This window comes from Coregonus clupeaformis, chromosome 10, assembly GCF_020615455.1.
Source record: "Coregonus clupeaformis isolate EN_2021a chromosome 10, ASM2061545v1, whole genome shotgun sequence".
NCBI classification, from domain to species: Eukaryota; Metazoa; Chordata; class Actinopteri; order Salmoniformes; family Salmonidae; genus Coregonus; species Coregonus clupeaformis.
In genome coordinates, this window is record NC_059201.1 from 59,586,802 (window position 1) to 59,610,766 (window position 23,965).

Sequence of the window (23,965 nt, forward strand, 5' to 3'; positions counted from 1 at the left end):
ACGGTCAATTACCGTGAGACCGACAGTTATTTGCTTGACAATCACCGGCTGACGAAATTTCGGGACCGCCACAGCCCTAATCCTGGACAAAATTGTTGTTCTCTCTCGCCCCTTCTCTGAATGCTTGGCTATGAAAAGCCAGCTGTCATTTATTCCTGCCCTCTATAACCACTGTGATTATTATTTGACCCTGCTGGTCATCTATTAATGTTTGAACATCTTGAAGAACGATCTGGCCTTAATGGCCACGTACTCTTATAATCTTCACCCGGCACAGCCAGAAGAGGACTGGCCACCCCTCAAAGCCTGATTCCTCTCTAGGTTTCTTCCTAGGTTTCTGCCTTTCTAGGGAGTTTTTCCTAGCCACCGTACTTCTACATCTGCATTGCTTGCTCTTTGGGGTTTTAGGCTGGGTTTCTGTATAAGCACTTTGTGACAACTGTTGATGTAAAAAGGGCTATATAAATTAATTTATGGACACACTGTTCATCTAGGCAATTCAGGCATTATAGGCACCCATGCATAGTACTGGCACACAGTATACAGCACAATACACATGCCATGTACAGTCTCCAAACAAATCAATTTGAAGTAAAAGACTTAAGACACACACGGCTAACAGACAACACACACGCATAGCCCTAACACCACATACACAGGCCAAAACAACTCACAATACTAATATACAGTACAGTGTACACCATATACAGTGGGGAGAACAAGTATTTGATACACTGCCGAATTTGCAGGTTTTCCTACTTACAAAGCATGTAGAGGTCTGTAATTTAAATAAATGCAAATTAATTACTTAAAAATCATACAATGTGATTTTCTGGATTGTTGTTTTAGATTCTGTCTCTCACAGTTGAAGTGTACCTATGATAAAAATTACAGACCTCTACATGCTTTGTAAGTAGGAAAACCTACAAAATCGGCAGTGTATCAAATACTTGTTCTCCCCACTGTACGCACAACTCTTCAGCACAAAATGCATACGCTGCACACTAATACACTATACACACACAGCAAGCTCTAATACACACATAATTAATTCAACTGCACCCTCTCCTCCTCCCTCTGCTTCGCATGCTGTATTTCTATTTTTTTCTCTCTCATTAATGCAACCCATCTGTTCAGCAGGTTGATGAGTGCCAGATTTTTAAACCGTTTCGCGAGGCCTATTCCGCCTTCTTTTCCAGCGCGCATTCTGAGTGGCTCTTTTGATCTGCAGCGACCAGCCTTTTCTGGAGCCCCTCCAACACCAGGCAGCAGCGACACCCTAGTCGGGGATCACCGGTCGCCCCACAGCGCCCTTCCTTCCCTTCCCTCCCCTCTTACCTTCTCTGCTTTGGAGTCAATCTCCAGCTCTGCTATTTTGGCCCATTTCTGCCAGAAGTTGGGATCGTCCAGGGAAATATCAGTTCTGTTTCCAGAAGACACAAAGCTGGCCTGGAAATGACAAGGAAAAATAAATAATTATGCACACACACACACACACAGGCATCAACTGGACTGGATCCATGCGAGTAACATACACTGGGATGTGCTGAGAAAGCTGATAAGGCGTGAAATCTGACATTGGTAAAAGACGGGAAACTGAAACTTGTGGATACTGGCGAACATGTAATTCTTCCAATAGTTATATACTACCTGGATGGTGACAGCCTAATGATTACGGTTTAAGATATCATTTAGGGGTAGGGTTTGGCAAAGGTAGGGCCCTTGACACTCAAAGTTTAAATTTCTCATTGTAGTTGAGCACAATAAAGTAATACTCTAATCTCAAACCACCAAAGTAATACAGTGAGGTTTTTGGACAGTGAAACCTTTTTTTTTTTTGCTCTGTACCCCAGCACTTTGGGGGGGTACAATGACTATGAGGTTTAAGTCAGAGTGTCCATATCGGGTGAACCGTTTTGAAACTACAGCACTTTTTGTACATAGTTGCCCCTTTTTAAGGAACCAAAAGGATTTGGACAAATTCACTTACATGTGTATTAAAGTAGTCAAGTGTGTAGTATTTGGTCCAATATTCTTTATACGGATAATCATGAATGAATGGTGAATAATGATCATAACACCCAAGACATGCTAATATACTGACTCTACACACACCCACTTACATACAAGCTGCTGCTACTCTGTTTATCTTATATCCCGTTGCCTAGTCACCTAACCCCTATACATACTGTATCTACTTCCATCACGCCCGTATCCCTACACATTGTAAATATGGTATTGGAACTGACCCTGTATATAGTATGCTTACTTACTTTTTGTGTTCTTCATATTTATTCTTATTTCTCGTGTGTTTTTTTCTAGTATTACATTGTTTATGATTATTGCATTGTTGGGTTTTGAGTTTGCAAGAAAGGCATTTCACTGTACTTGTGCATGTGCCATTAAAAACTTGAAAACTCTCACCATTACCAATAAATAACAGGGGAGGTTAGCATTTTTGGGGTCTTCCTGATTATACGTAATCATGATTATACGTAATCATGGTAGCAACCAGATTAATGTAGAAGTGTTTAGAAACATATTGTATTCTTGAATATTTTTTTAATTATTATTATTATTTTCTTTTTAAACATTTGACCCTTTTTTCTCCCCAATTTCTTGATATCCAATTGGTAGTTACAGTCTTGTCCCATCGCTGCAACTCGCGTATGGACTCGGGAGAGGCGAAGGTCGAGAGCCATGCGTCCTCCGAAACACGACCCTGCCAAGCCACACTGCTTCTTGACATACTACTCGCTTAATCCAGAAGCCAGCTGCACCAACGTGTCGGAGGAAACACCGTACAGCTGGTGACCCAAGTCAGCGTGCATGCCAAACCCTCCCCTAACCCGGCCAATTGTGCGCTGCCTCATGGGTCTCCTGGTCGCGGCCGGCTGCGACACAGCCTGGGATCGAACCTGGGTCTTTAGTGACGCCTCAAGCACTGCGATGCAGTGCCTTAGACCGCTGCGCCACTCGGGAGGCAACATATTATATTCTTATTTACAATAAAAGTGACTCCAAAATGACAATACGTTATTTACCTTTAATTTCTATTGGCCACAAAATAATCTGAAACGCAACCAAAACAAACTGCAAATGTATCCAAAAAGTTTGTAGCGTCACAAGCATTGTAGTCATTGCGTGCTAGGAATATGGGACCAAATGCTACATTTTTTAATACTTTAATACACAAGTGAATTTGTCCAAAAACTTTTGGTTCCCTAAAATGGGGGGGACGGACTATGTACAAAAAGTGTTGTATTTTCTCAACAGTTTACCCAATATGGGTTTACCTTGGCGAAGGTGGAGCCCTTGCCCTCTGTCTGGATGGTGATGGTCTGGATATTAGAGTCAGGGGTTAGAGGTTAGGGGTATAAGGGTCAGGGTTTACCTTGGCGAAGGTGGAGCCCTTGCCCTCTGTCTCGATGGTGATGGTTTGGGTGCGGCGCTGCAGGATCTGGTCGATGTCCTCCTCGCAGAACTTGGAGCCCTCGTCCTCCTCGTCCATCAGCGCTCCATATGCGCCCTTCCTCAGCAGGTCCTCCACTTCAATCTTGGTCATCTGCTGTATCTTTGGGACACCATGCCCCCCATTAGTTAGGCAGCCATAGCAACATATCTCAGATCAACTGGACCCAATTATAGATCAGGGTTGAGGTCAATTCCATTTAAATGTATTTCCTGAATATGATAAGGGATCCTTTGGAATCAGAAACAGCTGAGAGATCTAAAAAAGCATTGTTTATTGGAATGTTTCGGCAGGGATGAGGAAAAATCACAAAGCAGTCTTGTGCGGGCAGGGGTAGTGAAAGTTTGATGAACGGGTGGAGAGGTACAAAACCAGCATAGTCCAAAGGAACATGTTTAGCATGTTTGCTGACAACTGTTTGTGTTGTACTGCAACACAGGCAACAGAAGTGTTGAGGGACTGCTGTGCTGAGTGTGGATAGCCATACAAATGTCAAAGATGACTACTATATGAAGGTGGTAGACAACGCAATCATTATACAAAGAAAACCCCAACATCACACAACTCATCCTTCATAGTATAACTTGGTCCTAGATCTGTTTGTGCTGGCATGACGATGAATGACAATAGGAGTTGGCAAGACAGCACAAACAGATCTGGGACCAGGCTGTTATAGCACAGTCACTCACCCCATTGAGGCTGCCCTTTCGATTGATGTCCTGCAGCACGGCCTTGTCTAGACCCAGCTTCAGACTGGCTTTGTCAAACATCTCCCTCTCATATGAGTTCCTGGTGATCAGTCTATACACCTTCACTGCTTTACTCTGGCCGATGCGGTGGCAGCGAGCTTGGGCCTGGCATGGACAAACACAAAGCAGTTGTTTACAAATAGGGCTTAAAACTGTTGTTATATTAACAGTGCCATTAACAGTGTGTGAGAGTAGTGTTTTTCTATATACCATGTCATACTCCATGCACACATGAAATCTGCTGGAAATATATATAGCCTGCACATTTTCGTAAGGGTGGACCCAGCAGGAATGGAACCAACAATCCCGACATTGCAAGTACCACGCTCTATCAACTGAACCACACAGGACAATAATACAATGACAATACAACTTTACTGTCCATAGTTACAGCCATGTTGTGGGTTAAGTGCATTGCTCAAGGGCCCAGCAGTAGGGGATTGTTGTTAGGATCTGAACCCAGCAGCCCTCCAGTTGCCAGATCAATTTCCCCCTTTTTTCGAACAGGCAACCTTTTGGGTACAGGTCCAACTCTTTAGTAGCTGGGCTACCTACTGCCCCATGAAACCACATCAGGAAATTAGTATAATACTTTTAAGTCCAGGACTACGTTTAATCGAGGTCCGGAAAACGGGCCCTAAGTGGTACTGAACTTTGTGTTGACTAACCTGTAGGTCGTTCTGGGGGTTCCAGTCCGAGTCGAAGATGATGCAGGTGTCTGCAGCGGTCAGGTTGATGCCCAGGCCCCCAGCACGGGTACACAGCAGGAACACAAAGCGGTCTGAGTCCACCTTACAGAACCTGTCAATTGCCGCCTGGCGCAGGTTCCCCCGCACTCTGCCGTCGATGCGCTCATAGGTGTACCTGCAACCAAATATACAAAGTATGAAAATACTGAAACGACCTCAACAACACACCTACCGACCTCCTCAAGAGGTTTGGATCTTTTGCCGTAATGGCTGTTCGGCTGACAGTCGCTGGACCCAGGTTTGGGACCCCCGAATTCGCTACAATACATACTTTTGTATATAGAGTGTACGTAGGGGAGTGTATGTGGACACCCCTTAAAATTAGTGGATTCGGCTATTTCAGCCACACCCGTTACTGACAGGTGTATCAAATCGAGCACACAGTCACGCAATATCCATAGACAAACATTGGCATTATAATGGCTTTACTGAAGAGCTCAGTGACTTTCAACATGGCACAGTCATAGGATGCCACCTTTCCGATAAGTCAGTTTGTCAAATTTCTGCCCTGCTAGAGCTGCTCCGGTCAACTGTAAATGCTGTTATTGTGAAGTCCCCACTGCAATGTTCCAACATCTAGTGGAAAGGCTTCCCAGAAGAGTGGAGGCTGTTATTGCAGCAAAAAGGGGGACCAACTCCATATTAATGCCCATGATTTTGGAATGATATGTACGATGAGCAGGTGTCCACATACCTTTGGTCATGTAGTGTATGTATTTGGACAGTGATGCTAAAATGTTACATTTGGCCCTATACTCCAGCATTTTGGATTTGATATAAAACGTTTCAAATGAGGTGACTGTACAGATTGTCAATTTTCATTTCAGGGTATTTTCATACATATCTGATTTACTGTTTAGAAATGTAAGCACTTATATATATATATATATATATATATATATATAGCCCCCAAAAAAATTTTTTGAAGATGACATAAGTATTTGGACTAATTTCTCTTATAGTGTACTAAAGTAGTCAAAAGTTTAGTATTTGGTCCCACATTCCTTGCACACAATGACTACATCAAGCTTGTGGCTCTACAAACTTGTTGGATGCATTTACAGCTTGCTTTGGTTGTGTTTCGATTATGTTTTGTCCAATATGAAGTGAATGGTGAATAATGTAGTGTGTCATTTTGGTGCCTTGACTTATTCCACATTTTGTGTTCCAGCCTGAATTCAAAATTGATAAAAAAATACACAATACCCCATAATGATGAAGTGAAAACATGTTTAAAAAAAATGTCTGCTAAGTTACATAAGTATTCAGACCCAAGTCAATACTTTGTAGAAGCATCTTTGGCAGCGATTACAGCTGTGAGTTCTGGGTAAGTCTCTAAGAGCTTTCCACACCTGGATTATGCAACAATTGCACATTCTTCTTTTTAAAATTCTTCAAGCTTTGTCAAATTGGTTGTGGACCATTGCGAGACAACCATTTTCTGGTCTTGACATAGATTTTCAAGTAGATTTAAGTCAAAACTGTAAATCGGCCACTCAGGAACATTCACGGTCTTCTTGGTAAGCAACTCCACTGTAGATTTAGACTTGTGTTTTAGGTTATTGTCCTGCTGAAAGGTGAATTCATCTCACAGTGTTTGGATGAAAGCAGACTGAACCAGGTTTTCCTCTAGGATTTTGCCTGTGCTTAACTCCAATCAGTTTATTTTTGATCCTGAAAAACTCCCCAGTCCTTACCGATTATAAGCATGCCCATAACATGATGCAGCCCCTACTATGCTTGAAAATATGGAGAATGGTACTCAGTAATATGTTGTATTGGATTTGCCCAAAACATAATGCTTTGTATTCAGGACAAAAAGTGAATTACTTTGACACATTTTTTGCAGTATTACTTTAGTGCCTTGCTGCAAACAGGATGCATGTTTTGGAATATTTGTATTCTGTATAGGTTTCCTTCTTTTCACTCTATCAATTAGGTTAGTATTGTGGAGTAACTACAATGTTGTTGATCCATCCTCAGTTTTCTCCCATCACAACCATTAAACTAACTGTTTTAAAGTCACCATTAGCCTCATGGTGAAATCCCTGAGTAGTTTCCTTCCTCTCCGGCAACTGAGTTAGGAAGGACGCCTGTATCTTTGTAGTGACTGGATTTTTGTAGTGACTATTGACACACCATCCAAAGTGTAATAAATAACTTGACCATGCTGTTTAATTTCTACCCATCTACCAACAGGTGCCCTTTGTTGTGAGGCATTGGACAACCTCCCTGGTCTTTGTGGTTGAATTCACTGCTCGACTGAGGGACCTTAGAGATAATTGTATGTGTGGGATACAGAGATGAGGTACTCATTCAAAAATTCCACACAGTGTCAGTCCATGCAACTTATTATGTGACTTGTTAAGCATATTTTTACTCCTGAACTTATTTAGGCTTGCCATACAGTACTTATTGACTCAAGACATTTCAGCTTTTCATTTTTAATTAATTTGTAAAAAATTCTAAAAACATAATTCCAGTTTGACATTATGGAGTATTTTGTTTATGCCAGTGACAAAAAAAATCTAAATTTAATCCATTTTAAATTCAGGCTGTAAACACAACAAGATTTGGAAAGAGTCAAGGGGTGTGAATACTTTCTGAAGACACTGTATTGTATTAGAATAGAATAGGTTTGAATAGAATATTAGAATAGGTTTGTGAAGGCCTCCCGAATGGCGCAGCGGTTTAAGGCACTGCATTGCGGTGCTTGAGGCGTCACTACAGACCCGGGTTCGAACCCAGGCTGTGTTACAGCCGGCCAATACCGGGAGACCCATGAGGCGGCGCACAATTGGCCCAGCATCATCTGGATTAGGAGAGGGTTTGGCCGGCCGGGATTTCCTTGTCCCATCGCGCTCTAGCGACTCCTTTTGGCGGGCCGGGCGCCTGCAAGCTGACTTCGGTCGCCAGCTGGACGGTGTTCCCTCAGACACATTGGTGTGGCTGGCTTCCGGGTTAAGCGAGCAGTGTGTCAAGAAGCAGTGCGGCTTGGCAGGTTCATGTTTCGGAGGACGCATGGCTCTCGACCGTCGCCTCTCCCAAGTCCATAGGGGAGTTGCAGAGATGGGACAAGACTGTAACTACCAATTGGATATCACAAAATTGGGGAGAAAAAGGGTAAAAGCACAAAAAATATAAAAAATAATATGTTTGTGAAAACTTCTACATGAATGTGGCTATCATGATTATAAATCGTGAATGAGTGAGAAAGATAGAGGGACAAAGATCATAACCCCCAAATATGCAAATCTCCCACATTTGTAATGGCAAGAGGTTAGCATGCTTTGTTGTAGTCTCTAACTTTATCACTCATCATTATTCATTAATTATTTTTTCCTAATCATGGCATTATCAGGATTAATTGGAAGTGTTCAGAAACATCTTCTCTTCTAACTTTGAAAATCACTTCAGTCATCCTTCACCATTCAATTCCTTTTGGGCAAATCATAACCCAAAACACAACTAAAACAAACTGCAAATGCATCCAATGAGTTTGTAGAGTCACAAGCTTGATGTAGTCATTTGCGTGCTAGGAATAAGTGACCAAATACTACACTTTTGGTATACTAAATGAAATTTGTCCGAATACTTATGACGTCTTAAAATGGGGGGACTAGATCTTTAAAGTGCTTTCATTTCTAAACTGTAAAATCAATAAATCAGATATGTATATGAATACCCTTAAATTAAAAGGTGGTATTCTGTACTGTCACCTTATGAAATATTTTCTCAAATCCAAAATGATGGAGTTTAGAGAAAATTTATATTTGTGACCCGTTTCAAGAAGCTAGGCATATGTCGCACATCACTACTTCACTGGAGAGGCATTTGAACGTGTATACAGTTGAAGTCGGAACTTTACATACACTTAGGTTGAAGTCATTAAAACCTTTTTTTCAACCACTCCACAAATTTCTAGTTAACAAACTATAGTTTTGGCAAGTCGGTTAGGACATTAATTTGTGCATGACACAACTAATTTTTCCAACAACTGTTTACAGACAGATTATTTCACTTATAATTCACTGTATCACAATTCCAGTGGGTCAGATGTTTACATACACTAAGTTGACTGTGCCTTTAAATAGCTTGGAAAATTCCAGAAAATGATGTCATGGCTTTAGAAGCTTCTGATAGGCTAATTGACATAATTTGAGTCAATTGGAGGTGTACCTGTGGATGTATTTCAAGGCCTACCTTCAAACTCAGTGCCTCTTTGCTTGACATCATGGGAAAATCAAAAGACATCCAAGACCTCAGAAAAAAAATTGTAGACCTCCACAAGTTTGGTTAATCCTTGGGAGCAATTTCCAAAACGCCTGAAGGTACCACGTTCATCTGTACAAACAATAGTACGCAAGTATAAACACCATGGGACCACGCAGCCGTCATACCGCTCAGGAAGGAGATGCGTTCTGTCTCCTAGAGATGAACATACTTTGGTGCGAAAAGTGCAAATCAATCCCAGAACAACAGCAAAGGACCATGTGAAGATGCTGGAGGAAACAGGTACAAAAGTATCTATATCCACAGTAAAACAAGTCCTATATCGACATAACCTGCAAGGCCGCTCAGCAAGGAAGAAGCCACTGCTCCAAAACCGCCATAAGAAAGCCAGACTACGGTTTGCAACTGCACATGGGGACAAAGATCGTACTTTTTGAAGAAATGTCCTCTGGTCTGATTAAACAAAAATAGAACTGTGTGGCCATAATGACCATCGTTATGTTTGGAGGAAAAAGGGGGGCTTGCAAGCCGAAGAACACCATCCCAACCGTGAAGCACAGGAGTGGCAGTATCATGCTGTGGGGGTGCTTTGCTGCAGGAGGGACTGGTGCACTTCACAAAATAGATGGCATCATGAGGAAGGAAAATTATGTGGATATATTGAAGCAACATCTCAAGACATCAGTCAGCAAGTTAAAGCTTGGTTGCAAATGGGTCTTCCAAATGGACAATGACCCCAAGCACTTCCAAATTTGTGGCAAAATGGCTTAAGGACAACAAAGTCAAGGTAATGGAGTGACCATCACAAAGGCCTGACCTCAATCCTATAGAAAATCTGTGTCCAGAACTGAAAAGGCGTGTGCGAGCAAGGAAGCCTACAAACCTGACTCAGTTACACCAGCTCTGTCAGGAGGAATGGGCCAAAATTCACCCAACTTATTGTGGGAAGCTTGTGGAAGGCTACCTGAAAAGTTTGACCCAAGTTAAACAATTTAAAGACAATGCTACCAAATACTAATTGAGTGTATGTAAACTTCTGACCCACTGGGAATGTGATGAAAGAAATAAAATCTGAAATAAATCACTCTCTACTATTATTATGATCCTAACTGACCTAAGACAGGGAATTTTTACTAGGATTAAATGTCAGGAATTGTGAAAAACTGAGTTTAAATGTATTTGGCTAAGGTGTATGTAAACTTCCGACTTCAACTGTATATACAGAGCACAAGTCAAAAGTTTGGACACACCTACTCTACATTATAGAATAATAGTGGAGACATCAAAACTATGAAATAACATATGGAATCATGTAGTAACCAAAAACGTGTTAAACAAATCAAAATATATTTAATTTTTTGAGATTCTTCAAAATAGCCACCCTTTGCCTTGATGACAGCTTTGCACACTCTTGGCATTCTCTCAACCAGCTTCATGAGGTAGTCACCTGGAATGCATTTCAATTAACAGGTGTGCCTTCATAAAAGTTAATTTGTGGAATTTCTTTCCTTCTTAATGTGTTTGAGCCAATCAGTTGTGTTGTTGGGGTGCTATACAGAAGATAGCCCTATTTGGTAAAAGACCAAGTCCATATTATGGCAAGAACAGCTCAAATAAGCAAAGAGAAATGACAGTCCATCATTACTTTAAGACATGAATGTCAGTCAATACGGAAAATGTCAAAGAACTTTGAAAGTTTCTTCAAGTGCAGTCGCAAAAACCATTAAGTACTATGATGAAACTGGCTTTCATGAGGACCGCCACAGGAAAGGAAGACCCAGAGTTACCTCTGCTGCAGAGGGATAAGTTCATTAGAAATTGCAGCCCAAATAAATGCTTCACAGAGTTCAAGTAACAGACACATCTCAACATCAACTGTTCAGAGGAGACTGCGTGAATCAGGCCTTCATGGTCAAATTGCTGCAAAGAAACCACTACTAAAGGACACCAATAAGAAGAAGAGACTTGCTTGGGCCAAGAAACACGACCAATGGACATTAGACCGGTGGAAATCTGTCCTTTGGTCTGATGAGTCCAAATTTGAGATTTTTGGTTCCAACCGCCATGTTTTGTGAGATGCAGAGTAGGTGAACGGATGATTTCTGCATGTGTGGTTCTCACCGTGCTCTTCTGGTTACACTGTCAGTGATTTATTTAGAATTCAAGGCACACTTAACTAGCATGGCTACCACATTATTCTGCAGCGACATGCCATCCCATCTGGTTTGCTCTTAGTGGGACTATCATTTGCTTTTCAACAGGGCAATGACCCAAAACATGAGGGTGAATAGGGGGTGAATAGTTATGCATGCTCAAGTTCTGTTTTTTTGTCTTATTTCTTGTTTGTTTCACAATAAAAAATATTTTGCATCTTCAAAGTGGTAGGCATGTTGTGTAAATCAAATGATACAACGCCCCCCCCCCCAAAAAAATAAATGCCAAGGGGGGTGAATACTTTCGCAAGCCACTGTATATTCCAGTTAATAAACCAACATAAACATTAAATCCCCTATGGATCATTGTTATCCTATAAAAAATGGTATCAAACGCAGATCCTTTTATCATTATGACAGAGTCATAGCCATTAATATGTTATGCATACATGCCTTCCCTGTTTCTCATGGAACTGTCCAGACAAATCATATATATTTGGTTGGTCTCTTTTTAGATTAGAGCAGATGGGAGGGAGATTGTGATGTGGGCACACAGAGCAGAGCTTGAGCCTAGTCCAGCAGCCCCAGCCCTATCCCCAGCCTCACTGCCCCAACCCCGGCTCTATCCTCAGCCCTAGTCTCACCTCCTCTGGATGAGGTAGTCCTCCAGGATATCCAGGCAGCGCACCATCTGGGAGAAGACCAGCACCTTGTGGCCGCCAGCGATCAGCTTAGGCAGCAGCTTGTCGATGAGCACCAGCTTCCCCGCCGCCTGGATCATGGCCTGGAGGTTGAAGTCCCAGGCATCAGGGCTGTGTGTTTTCCTGAAGCTATCCAGGATCTTCTCCTCCGCACCTAGATGTTTCCATAGAAGATAGGTGGGGGGAGAGAAACATGCTACTTAGCATGCATCGTAGAGAGTCTTGTGAAAGTCAGAAGAAATTGGTATGAAGCCATTTCCATAATGCTGCTTAAAAGTCAGGGTTGAATTAAACTGTGTCCAAATATAAAAAGACAGGAAGCTAGAAATAATACAGGCGTTAACGGATTAGTTAATCTGTTGACTAATTTTACAATTAAAATTGTATTATGAACTATGAACAGTTTTTGTGTGCGTGTGTCCACACGTCACCTTTGATCAGGTAGGGGTGGTTGCAGCACTTGCGCAGCTCCATCATGGTGTTGATGAGGTTGGGCATGTTATGCTGGTTGGCCCCCTTGGCCAGGAAGGTGAAGTTCTTCTCCAGGATGGCGCGGTAGTACTTCTTCTGCATGTTGGTGAGCTCCACCTCGATGATGGTCTCCTCCTTGGGCGCCAGGTTCTTCTCCACGTCGTCCTTCAGCCGCCGCAGCATCATGGGCTTCAGGATGGCCTGCAGCTTCTTCACCTGGGGTAGAGGAGAGCAGGTTTGGGGTCAATTTAATTTCCAATTCAGTGAATTCAGGATGTACTGAACTCACTGAATGAAATGGAATTTACCCCAACCCTGGGGGAAAGGAGGACAGAAGTGGTCAGGATCTGACGGTCTGCAGTAATAAGACTTAGAATGTCTAGTGTAGGTACATACTTAACAGCATACAGTTTGGACTTAGACAAAACATTTGTTTGTTTAGTCTGGCCTGGACACTTATGTTTACTGTGGCGCTATTCATAACAATATGTTTAAATTGCCCACACCTGCACTGCAGATGCAACAACTTGATACCGACACAGATTCAACAACTGCTTGATGATGTAAAGCGCATGCTTTCCGTTTTGTTCAGTAGCATGTTAGCTGCCATTAAGTGTATGATACAATGCTTAAAAGGGAATTGCTGATGGTTATCTCTGAGAAAGAATCAACATTCCCATAAATTCCAAAAGGAAGGTTTCCCACTTTGCCTCAGAGAAAGAAAAAAAAAGAAAAAAATCACCTGTTCCTCAGTCTTCAGATCTCCAAACTCCTCTAGGAAGAGGCTCTCTGAGGGGAACTGTAGGGGCTCCAGGAAGTTGAGAAGACTGAAGAGCTCCTCCACCGAGTTCTGCAGGGGGGTGCCCGTCAGGAGGACCTTGTGTTCCTACGGGGGTGGAAGAGCCCAACAAATGTACAATGCATGTAGTACACAACAAAATGGTATACGGATTTGAGTATTAATACATAAAAAACATTTATAGCGCTTTTCATGCCACTCAAAGACAAGTATCATCCATGTAACTCAACAGAGATTACCACTCGCTAGTCTGGCTCATTGCAATGTTTCTTTTTGTGCAGTACTTCCCTCTTGACCAAGGGAGGGCATCCATGCTACTATCAGCCTTGGCTGGTGCTGCACTGAATTGACTACAATGACAATGCAGACGCCCAAGAAAGTTAGCTAGCTTCCCCCTCACCAGGTTCATGAGCTTGAGGCCCTCCAGGAGTTTACAGTTGCGGTTCTTGAGGCGGTGGGCTTCGTCGATGACCACGCAGCGCCAGTGGATCTTCTTCAGCTCTGGACAGTCGGCCATGATCATCTCAAAGGTGGTGATCACCCCGTGGAACTTGTACCCGCCCGACACTATGTTTCCCTGTTTACAAATATATTTTTTAAAGATAATAAAAGGTGGAAGAAAAGGAAATAATTGATACTTTGAACACTTCTTTAACACACTTTTTAGAGCAATTCTTTAAACACTGCTTTAACAATTGGATGAAAAACGGGGAAGTTGTCCTCAGGGAGTTCTGGTCCTAAATCAATTTAATCCTACCATGTTAAATTCAAAACAATGCCGTGTCAACAATTGCTGTCCTCCCGATCAAATATCGAAACGGTGAAGTCGTTCGTGTGAAATCCTCACATCTTGCAGCGTTGATATTAGAACTCCTCTGTAGCTCAGCTGGTAGAGCACGGCGCTTGTAACGCCAAGGTAGTGGGTTCGATCCCCGGGACCACCCATACACAAAAAAAAAAAATGTATGCACGCATGACTAAGTCGCTTTGGATAAAAGCGTCTGCTAAATGGCATATTATATTATTATTATATTATAACTCATTTGAATATCTTGTAACATTAGAAGACAAGAAACCAACTTGCAAATATGCTTGCTGCCAAATGGCACTCTGCGTGTCTCCTTCACCCCAGGAAAACATTCAGGTAAAATGTATTCGGCCCTAAACTGGAAGTGGGTCAGGGGCATTGCGCCTCCATTAAAGCTCTCATTCATTCTAAGGACATACGTCAAAAACACTGAACAAAAATATAAATGCAACATGCAACAATTTCCAAGATTTTACTGAGTTACAGCTCATATAAGGAAATTAGTCAACTGAAATACATTCAGAAGGCCCTAATCTATGGATTTCACATGACTGGGAATACAGATATGCATCTGTTGGTCACAGATACCTTAAAAAAAAAAAAGGAGGGGCGTGGATCAGAAAACCAGTCAGTATTTGGTGTGACCACCATTTGCCTCATGCAGCGTGACATCTCCTTTGCATAGAGTAGATCAGGCTGTTGATTGTGGCCTGTGGAATGTTGTCCCACTCTTCTTCAATAGCTGTGCGAAGTTGCTGAATATTGGCGGGAACTGGAACACGCTGTAGTACACGCCGATCCAGAGCATCCCAAACATGCTCAATGGGTGACATGTCTGGCGAGTATGCAAGCCATCCAGGCTCTGTCGTAGCCGGCCGCGACCGGAAGACCCATGGGGCGGCGCATAATTGGCCCTGCGTCGTCCAGGGTAGGGGAGGGAATGGCCGTCAGGGATGTAGCTCAGTTGGTAGAGCATGGCGTTTGCAACGCCAGGGTTGTGGGTTCATTTCCCACAGAGGGCCAGTATGAAAAAAATAAAAATAATGTATGCACTCTGTAAGTCGCTCTGGATATGAGCGTCTGCTAAATGACTAAAATGTAAATGTAATGGAAGAACTGGGATATTTTCAGCTTCCAGGAATTGTGTACAGATCCTTGCGACATGGGGCCGTGCACTATCATTCTGAACCATGAGGTGATGGTGGCGGATGATTGGCACGACAACGGGCCTCAGGATCTCGTCATAGTGTCTCTGTGCATTCAAATTGCCATCGATAAAATGCAATTGTGTTTGTTGTCTGTAGCTTATGCCTGCCTATACCAAAACCCCACCGCCACCATGGGGCACTCTGTTCACAACGTTGACATCAGCAAAAACACTCACCCACACAACGCCATACGCTGTCTGCAATATGCCCATGATAGTTGAAACCGGGATTCATCCGTGAAGAGCACAATGCTCCAGCGTGCTAGTGGCCATCGAAGGTGAGCATTTGCGCACTGATGTCGGTTCCGACGCGAACTGCAATCAGGTCAAGATCCTGGTGAGGACAACGAGCACGAAGATGAGTTTCCCTGAGACGATTTTTGTGCAGAAATTATTCGGTTGTGCAAACCCACATTTCCATTAGCTGTCCGGATGGCTGTTCTCAGACAATCCCGCAGGTGAAGAAGCCGGATGTGGAGGTCCTGGGCTGGCGTGGTTACACGTGTTCTGCGGTTTTGAGGCCGGTTGGACATTTTGCCAAATTCTTTAAAATGACATTGGAGGCAGCTTATGGTAGAGAAATGAACATTCAATTATCTGGCAACAGCTCTGGTGGACATTCCTGCAGTCAGCATGCCAATTGCACACTCCCTCAAAACTTGAGACATCTGTAGCATTGTGTTGTGACAAAACTGCACATTTTACAGTGGCCTTTTATTCTCCCCAGCACAAGGTGCACCTGTTGGATTATTTTGGCAAAGGAGAAATGTTCACTAACAGGGATGTAAACTAATTTGTGCCCAAAATGACAGAAACGCTTTTTGTGCGTATGGAACATTTCTGGGATCTTTTATTTCAGCTCATGAAACATGGGACCAACACATTAGATTTTGCATTTATATTTTTGTTCAGTATTCTTTACCTTGAGATTCTACTTCCTCAACATGAGTTCCTCAAACCCACTTGATGCATGACGTACAGATATTGTCAGTACCATGGAACCACATTTCCAGAGATACTTGTAGCAAGGCCCCGCTTCCCTCTCTAATGTCCCTATACTGCACATAGAAAGGCTGTATAAACATAGTATATCTAGGCCTTAAGACATACAGTATATCCAGCAGACAAGCAATGGCTCACCCTTTTGTCTTCTGAAGATTCATACATACACACAGCTTCTATTTGACACATCTAGGCTCATACAAAAACACACAGCATATCTGCATATCCTGTGTAGATTGAAACATACATCAGTGTTTGCCCTATATTAATTAGTAGTGGCGCCCCTAAAAATCTGATTAAAAAAAGGAAACAAAAGCAAGACACGCTTTTAAGATCAGTGACAAGTTAAAACATATATTTGTAGCACTTGATGCATTCAGTCTTTTGGGGTTGTTCAATGAGGTAAATCCAGATGGGCAACCCAGGCGTTAAAGTTCTCCATCACTGCAACGTATTTCCGTCATATGGAATCTTATTTTTTATTTGATTTTTTAATATTGACAAGGACTGGAATTGGTCAGACTTTTTTGAAAAGGATATTCTACTCCAAAATGTATTAAAATAAAATTGTTGACACCATCTGAAATATAATTGTCCCTTTAAAATCATTATTACCTGTAGGCTAACAGATGCAGCATAGCATCTTTAAATAAATAGGCTTAATCCATATGACGGAAAGCTTTAACCCCTGCACTCACACATACCCTTACACACACACACACCATGTTGGCTCACCTGCTGGTCCTTGTGGTACATCTCGTACTGATGGATCATCTGGCGGCTGATCTGGCTGCCATGGTAGACGATGACATTGATCTCCGTCCAGTTGCGGAACTCCCTCTCCCAATTGGTGATGGTGGAGAGGGGGGCGATGATGAGGAAGGGCCCCCGCAGGCCCAGGGAGAACATCTCGAAGAGGAAGGTGATGGACTGGATTGTTTTCCCCAGGCCCATCTCGTCAGCCAGGATGCAGTTCTTCCTGTATGGGAAGAGGTGGGAAAACCGTGGTGTCAAACAGGAAGATGCGGGAAACACGGTGGTATCAAACACAATTAAAAATAATAATCAAAAAAGACAAAAAGGTGTGGGGGGTGACCTTTACCATAGAGGGCGAGTAAAAGGTTGTCTCGGAACCTAGAACCAAATCTCACATGTGCTGTCCAGCTAACTCAGTTTGATTGTGGGGGCTAAGGTTTTCAAATATGTTCTGAGCGGAAGTAACATTTAAGTAACAATCCTCATAAAGCCTCTGCCAAAGCCAGTCCCCAGCCCCTCCCATTCCAAAGAACCCACCTGTTTACAATCCAAGCGGCACACGATGCACTGAATGACAACATGTCGGTATCTAACAATGTTTTCAATGCAAATATTTCACAAGTTAGCAGTTTAAAGTTAGTCCACCACAACAAAATATTTCTTCCCCTCCCTCAGCCTTGACAGATTAAAGGGATACTTTGGGATTTTGACAATGATCAATAATCTACATCTCCAGAGTCAGATGAACTCGTGGATACCATTTTTATGTCTCTGCGTCCAGTATGAAGGATGTTAGAGGTAGTTTTGTGAGCCAATGCTAACTTGCGTTAGCGCTAGCTTAGCGGAAAGACTGGCTGTACGCGAAGACTTCCCAGTCGAGGAAATATTGTTTGATATCAGTGTACCATAAATACTTGGTTAATTTGAACACCTGATCTCGCCTTTTTGATCTTGCCTGGTTTCATTATGTGTTATTTATTTATGGGCACAACAAACCAGTTGTGATTTTGATGTGAACAAGGGATGCGACACCACTGTATTTTCCATCAGAGTGGATAAACAACAAAACAAGAGCGATACCCGGCAATTACTTTGAATGAGCTACTCAAATCTGTCATAAAAATTATACTCCAACACAACTGCCCAACCACACCAATTTCTCTGCATTTGAAGATTTGATCTGATTTGTGTTCATCATGAGAAAAATCAAACATGACATTCCGTTACACTACCAGAGAAGCAGCTGTAGCCTTTCTTTGAGTCGTGAAATCCACTCCAGGTTCTTAGACACTTTTCATAGATTGAAAAGGATCAGACGGGTGTAGGCAATATGGTTAAAACAAAACAACTCCTAAGACATACAGTTTCGGGCAGTAAAAGTTATTTTATTCAGGGCCAGTCAGTGGTGTAAAGTACTTAAGTAAAAATACTACTTAAGTCCCTTTTTGTTGGAGTGTGCCCCTGGCTATCCGTAAAAAAAAGAAAAAAGTATTTTGTTTTAAATATACTTAAGTATCAAAAGTAAATGTAATTGCTCAAATATACTTAAGTATCAAAAGTAAAAATCATTTCAAATTCCTTATATTAAGCAAACCAGACGTCACCATTTTCTTGTTGTTTTTTTATTTACGGATAGCAAGGGGCACACTCCAACACTCAGACATCATTTACAAACGACGCATGTGTGTTTAGTGAGTCTGCCATATCAGAGGCACTAGGGATGACCAGGGATGTTCTCTTGATAAGTGTGCGAATTGGACCATTTTCCAGTCCTGCTAAGAATTCAAAATGTAACGAGTACTTTTGGGTGTCAGGGAAAATGTATGGAGTAAAAATGTGGTTTTAAATATACTTAAGTAGTATTTTACTGGGTGACTCACTTTTACTGGAGTCATTTTCTATTAAGGTATCTTTACTTTTACTCAAGTATGACAATTGGGTACACTGGGGCCAGTAGTGTACCCATCAGATTATTTATCTACATGAAGTGTCTAGTGGTGAATTACTACTTAAAAGTGACATTTCAGGATTATTTACTTCCCCAGGGTCAGATTAACTTGTGGATACCATTTTTATGTGTCTGCGTGCAGTTTGAAGGAAGTTGTTAGCTAGCGTTAGCGCAATGACTGGAAGTCTATGGTAACTGCTAGCATGCTATTAGATACCATAGACATCTAAGCTGTGTTCGAATACCCATACTACATACTTAATGAGCATATACTACATACTTTATACTATTAGTTTACTGTAAACGAACAGTATCCTTTCAGTTGAGCGTACTAGCGCTTCGCCTGTCTACCGGAAGTTGATGCTGCTGCTATGCAACCTCTTGCTAGGTTGTTAGCATAACAAATTACTAGCTAGACATCTTACGATTTCGTTGTCAGATTGTCCGTTCGTAAATTCAGAGCGTTTCGCTCTCGGAGTGTTTAGAGCACACACTGACCTCACAACGGCAGTCAAGCACCCAAGCTAACTGCCTAATGTTGTCTAGCTTGCTAGCTACTTCCAGAGACAAGTGAGAGAACACCTCACTCTGACCATTTTACTCGCCCTAGCAGAGCTGGTTAGGCTGTTTTCATGTTATCCAGAGCGTTGGTGACTAACTGTGCTGCTGGCAACAATTTAATTACGCTTTTTTGCCAACGTTTACTGAAACCGGCCATATTCAACGGGTGTTGAGTGTTCGTAAATTCATCAGTTATTCTGCACTCTGGCACACTCAGACGAGAGTGTTCTGAAATCGGAGTAGATAGCCAGAGCGAATTAACAATCTCCATTGCGAACGCACAACGACTATACCAATTAGCTAAGAATGACGTGAATAATCAAGTCAATAAACATTGGGTAGTTAGTTAGATAGCATATAGTTAATATACCGGCAAGTTCGATGTATTTAGTATGCGGTTCGTAAGGATAGCGTAGCTAACAAATTGTCAGCCAACGTAACGTAACTTAGTTAAAAAGTCATGACTTTATTACATTGCCTTTACATTTCTCATAATTAGTTAAAGCAATGAATTTGTATCCGCTCTCGTCGGACTTTGGCTGCATATTTTCCGCCATTTTCTTCAAATCTTAAAACGTTGTGAAGCAACGCCCATTTTCTGGGCCTTAAAAGCACGGAAATAGTGTCCACTGCTTGTATACTTCGTATTTTGGCGAATTTAGTACGACATCCGGGAACTTTTGGCATACTATCTATATCCACACTATGACCAATATGCATTCTACACATTCAATTTACATCACCAATAGTATGGTTAGTGCGGTTAGTATGAGTATTCGAACACAGCTCTAGTCATTGCGCTCACAAAACTACCTCTAACTTCCTTCATACTGGATGCAGAGACATAAACATGGTCTCCATGAGTTCATCTGACTCTGGAGAAGCCAAAATCCCAAAGTATCCCTTTAAGGCAGTAGGGCAGTAAGTCTCCTATACATATTCCCACAGGGAAGATTTGGGGGAGGAGGAGGGGGGGATAGGTGTCCTACCTGTTGTACCAGTTGAAGAGCAGCCAGTTCATGCCTTCCAGCTGGTACTCTCTCAGCTGATTCCCATTTCGGTAGTCTTTGGACTTGTCCAGCTTCTGCCACTTGTCTGACTGAGGTCTCTCCTGCTCAGAGTGCGCGTGCACACACACACAGGGATGACTGTCCATCTCAAATAAGAGCAACACACACACACACAGAGGTCGACTCGACCAGAGGTCGACTCGACCAGTACACGCACTGCGCACAAACATGCCCCCCCCACACACACAGAACACCCTACCAATCACACAGACAGCTCACAAGCAACTCTTCAACAACAGAACACCCAATTCAGACACATTCCTGATTGTTATTTACATTTTTAAACAAGTCAAATCAAAGTCTATTGGTCGTGTACAGATTTGCAGATGCTATCGCAGGTGCAGCGAAATGCTTGTGTTTCTAGCTCCAACAGTGCACTAATACCAAACAATAATCCAGAATATTTTAAAAAGTATACATTCTATAGATTAGAGGAGTGACTTTCTATTTACACTCACCACAAATTTGTATCCAGGGATTCTCTTGATCTCCTCGAACTCCCGAATCTTCCCCGGGTCCACGTCTTCCTGAAGCTCCCATGTAGCCTCCTCATAGGACAGGGAGCACCACTTCACTAGGTAGTGTGTCACCTCCTGTAAACATACACACACACACAGATAGAGTGACAGTCAGTCAATGAGTCAGTCAGACACGCAAACATACAGAATGTAGCCAGTGAGTCAGATACACTGACTGAAGCAAATGCGCACACACACACTTGCATAAAAAAGGTCACTGGTGGTGAGTAACTGGCTTTCCCTGTCTCACCTCTCCTGTCTCTGTGTCTGTAGTGATGGCCACCTCCAGAACTCGGTCCACCTCTATGTAGTCAGGGTTAAAGAGGTCTTCATCAGGCTACATGGAGGAGTAGACATCAATCAATATAAATGTGTTTAATGTGATACTTTACATAGCTATAAATGTTTCATGCAAAGTACAAATGTACATCACTACAAATAAAAAACACTGTCCCAGAGTAGCCAACAGTACATTTTTATATAGAAACATAAAATCATGAAATATCCCCCAAAAATGTTAGAAAAATGTGAGATGGGAGCAGCCTCACCTCAACAAATATGTGCTTCATTTGGGCCTGCTTAGTCCTGAAGCGCTTGATTTTTTGGTGTATGCGAGGATCCTTCTCCAAATCCTCTAAAGTCGCCCATTTACAATGCAGGTAGGAGCTGTGAGCAAGAGTAGAAGGGAGGTTCAAGTTATATACTCAAGGGGAAAAGGGGATACATTAACCTTCGACTGAAGTGTTTATCCAAGCATCTCAAGTAGTGTGTGCACAATGCACTAAATTAACCTAATCCCACCATTTAAGAAGCAATCCCACAAGGTCATAGTATCGTAACAACATATGACGGTTTTAAGAACATGGAAATACATTGTAGAACATAGATAAACAAAATGAGAAAATCCTCCTTTTGATTGGGCGCAGCTTTGAAAACCTCTCGAGAGCTATAACATCATAAGAATTCTTCAAAGGAATCGGACTATTTGATGCTACAGAACGTCTGTTATCAAAGAGAGTCACTGTCACCTTCCACCTTGCTAAGCACACTTACAAATTTCTGTACTTGACATAGAACTCCTCCGACTCCTCCGGTGTCTCCTCAGGGGATGCCTGGAAAGAAGAGAAAAAAAGGAGAAAAAATGTATCAAATAAATCGCTAATCCACAGAGACCTTGTTGTTAAGAGTGTGTGTGTAGAGCGTCTTAAATGACTTAAATGTAAATGTATATACAGTGGGGAGAACAAGTATTTGATACACTGCCGATTTTGCAGGTTTTCCTACTTACAAAGCATGTAGAGGTCTGTAATTTTTATCATAGGTACACTTCAACTGTGAGAGACGGAATCTAAAACAAAAATCCAGAAAATCACATTGTATGATTTTTAAGTAATTCATTTGGATTTTATTGCATGACATAAGTATTTGATCACCTACCAACCAGTAAGAATTCCGGCTCTCACAGACCTGTTAGTTTTTCTTTAAGAAGCCCTCCTGTTCTCCACTCATTACCTGTATTAACTGCACCTGTTTGAACTCGTTACCTGTATAAAAGACACCTGTCCACACACTCAATCAAACAGACTCCAACCTCTCCACAATGGCCAAGACCAGAGCGCTGTGTAAGGACATCAGGGATAAAATTGTAGACCTGCACAAGGCTGGGATGGGCTACAGGACAATAGGCAAGCAGCTTGGTGAGAAGGCAACAATTGTTGGCGCAATTATTAGAAAATGGAAGAAGTTCAAGATGACGGTCAATCATCCTCGGTCTGGGGCTCCATGCAAGATCTCACCTCGTGGGGAATCAATGATCATGAGGAAGGTGAGGGATCAGCCCAGAACTACACGGCAGGACCTGGTTAATGACCTGAAGAGAGCTGGGACCAGTCTCAAAGAAAACCATTAGTAACACACTACGCCGTCATGGATTAAAATCCTGCAGCGCACTCAAGGTCCTCCTGCTCAAGCCAGCGCATGTCCAGGCCCGTCTGAAGTTTGCCAATGACCATCTGGATGATCCAGAGGAGGAATGGGAGAAGGTCATGTGGTCTGATGAGACAAAAATAGAGCTTTTTGGTCTAAACTCCACTCGCCGTGTTTGGAGGAAGAAGAAGGATGAGTACAACCCCAAGAACACCATCCCAACCGTGAAGTATGGAGGTGGAAACATAATTCTTTGGGGATGCTTTTCTGCAAAGGGGACAGGACGACTGCACCGTATTGAGGGGAGGATGGATGGGGCCATGTATCGCGAGATCTTGGCCAACAACCTCCTTCCCTCAGTAAGAGCATTGAAGATGGGTCGTGGCTGGGTCTTCCAGCATGACAACGACCCGCAACACACAGCCAGGGCATCTAAGGAGTGGCTCCGTAAGAAGCATCTCAAGGTCCTGGAGTGGCCTAGCCAGTCTCCAGACCTGAACCCAATAGAAAATCTTTGGAGGAAGCTGAAAGTCCGTATTGCCCAGCGACAGCCCCGAAACCTGAAGGATCTGGAGAAGGTCTGTATGGAGGAGTGGGCCAAAATCCCTGCTGCAGTGTGTGCAAACCTGGTCAAGACCTACAGGAAACGTATGATCTCTGTAATTGCAAACAAAGGTTTCTGTACCAAATATTATGTTCTGCTTTTCTGATGTATCAAATACTTATGTCATGCAATAAAATGCAAATTAATTACTTAAAAATCATACAATGTGATTTTCTGGATTTTTGTTTTAGATTCCGTCTCTCACAGTTGTAGTGTACCTATGATAAAAATTACAGAC

The 23,965-nt window shown here is 42.4% G+C and overlaps 1 protein-coding gene across 5 annotated transcripts in view; it reads right to left on the minus strand.

Moving 5' to 3' along the window:
- chd6 (chromodomain helicase DNA binding protein 6) overlaps positions 1-23,965 on the minus strand; it is a 101,556-nt gene that overhangs the window by 45,570 nt on the left and 32,021 nt on the right. For 4 of the 5 annotated variants that reach the window (XM_045223100.1, XM_045223097.1, XM_045223099.1 and 1 more), the window contains exons 7-20: positions 22,251-22,309; positions 21,746-21,863; positions 21,448-21,534; positions 21,138-21,272; positions 20,599-20,720; positions 17,080-17,323; positions 13,728-13,904; positions 13,271-13,414; positions 12,489-12,744; positions 12,001-12,211; positions 4,890-5,085; positions 4,162-4,326; positions 3,395-3,574; positions 1,339-1,449 (exon numbers count right to left, since the gene is read on the minus strand). In XM_045223100.1, coding sequence (XP_045079035.1) covers positions 1,339-1,449; positions 3,395-3,574; positions 4,162-4,326; positions 4,890-5,085; positions 12,001-12,211; positions 12,489-12,744; positions 13,271-13,414; positions 13,728-13,904; positions 17,080-17,323; positions 20,599-20,720; positions 21,138-21,272; positions 21,448-21,534; positions 21,746-21,863; positions 22,251-22,309 — 2,205 coding nt within the window. The remainder of the gene's footprint in view (positions 1-1,338; positions 1,450-3,394; positions 3,575-4,161; positions 4,327-4,889; positions 5,086-12,000; positions 12,212-12,488; positions 12,745-13,270; positions 13,415-13,727; positions 13,905-17,079; positions 17,324-20,598; positions 20,721-21,137; positions 21,273-21,447; positions 21,535-21,745; positions 21,864-22,250; positions 22,310-23,965) is intronic. The other variant, XM_045223098.1, reaches the window with a different exon arrangement.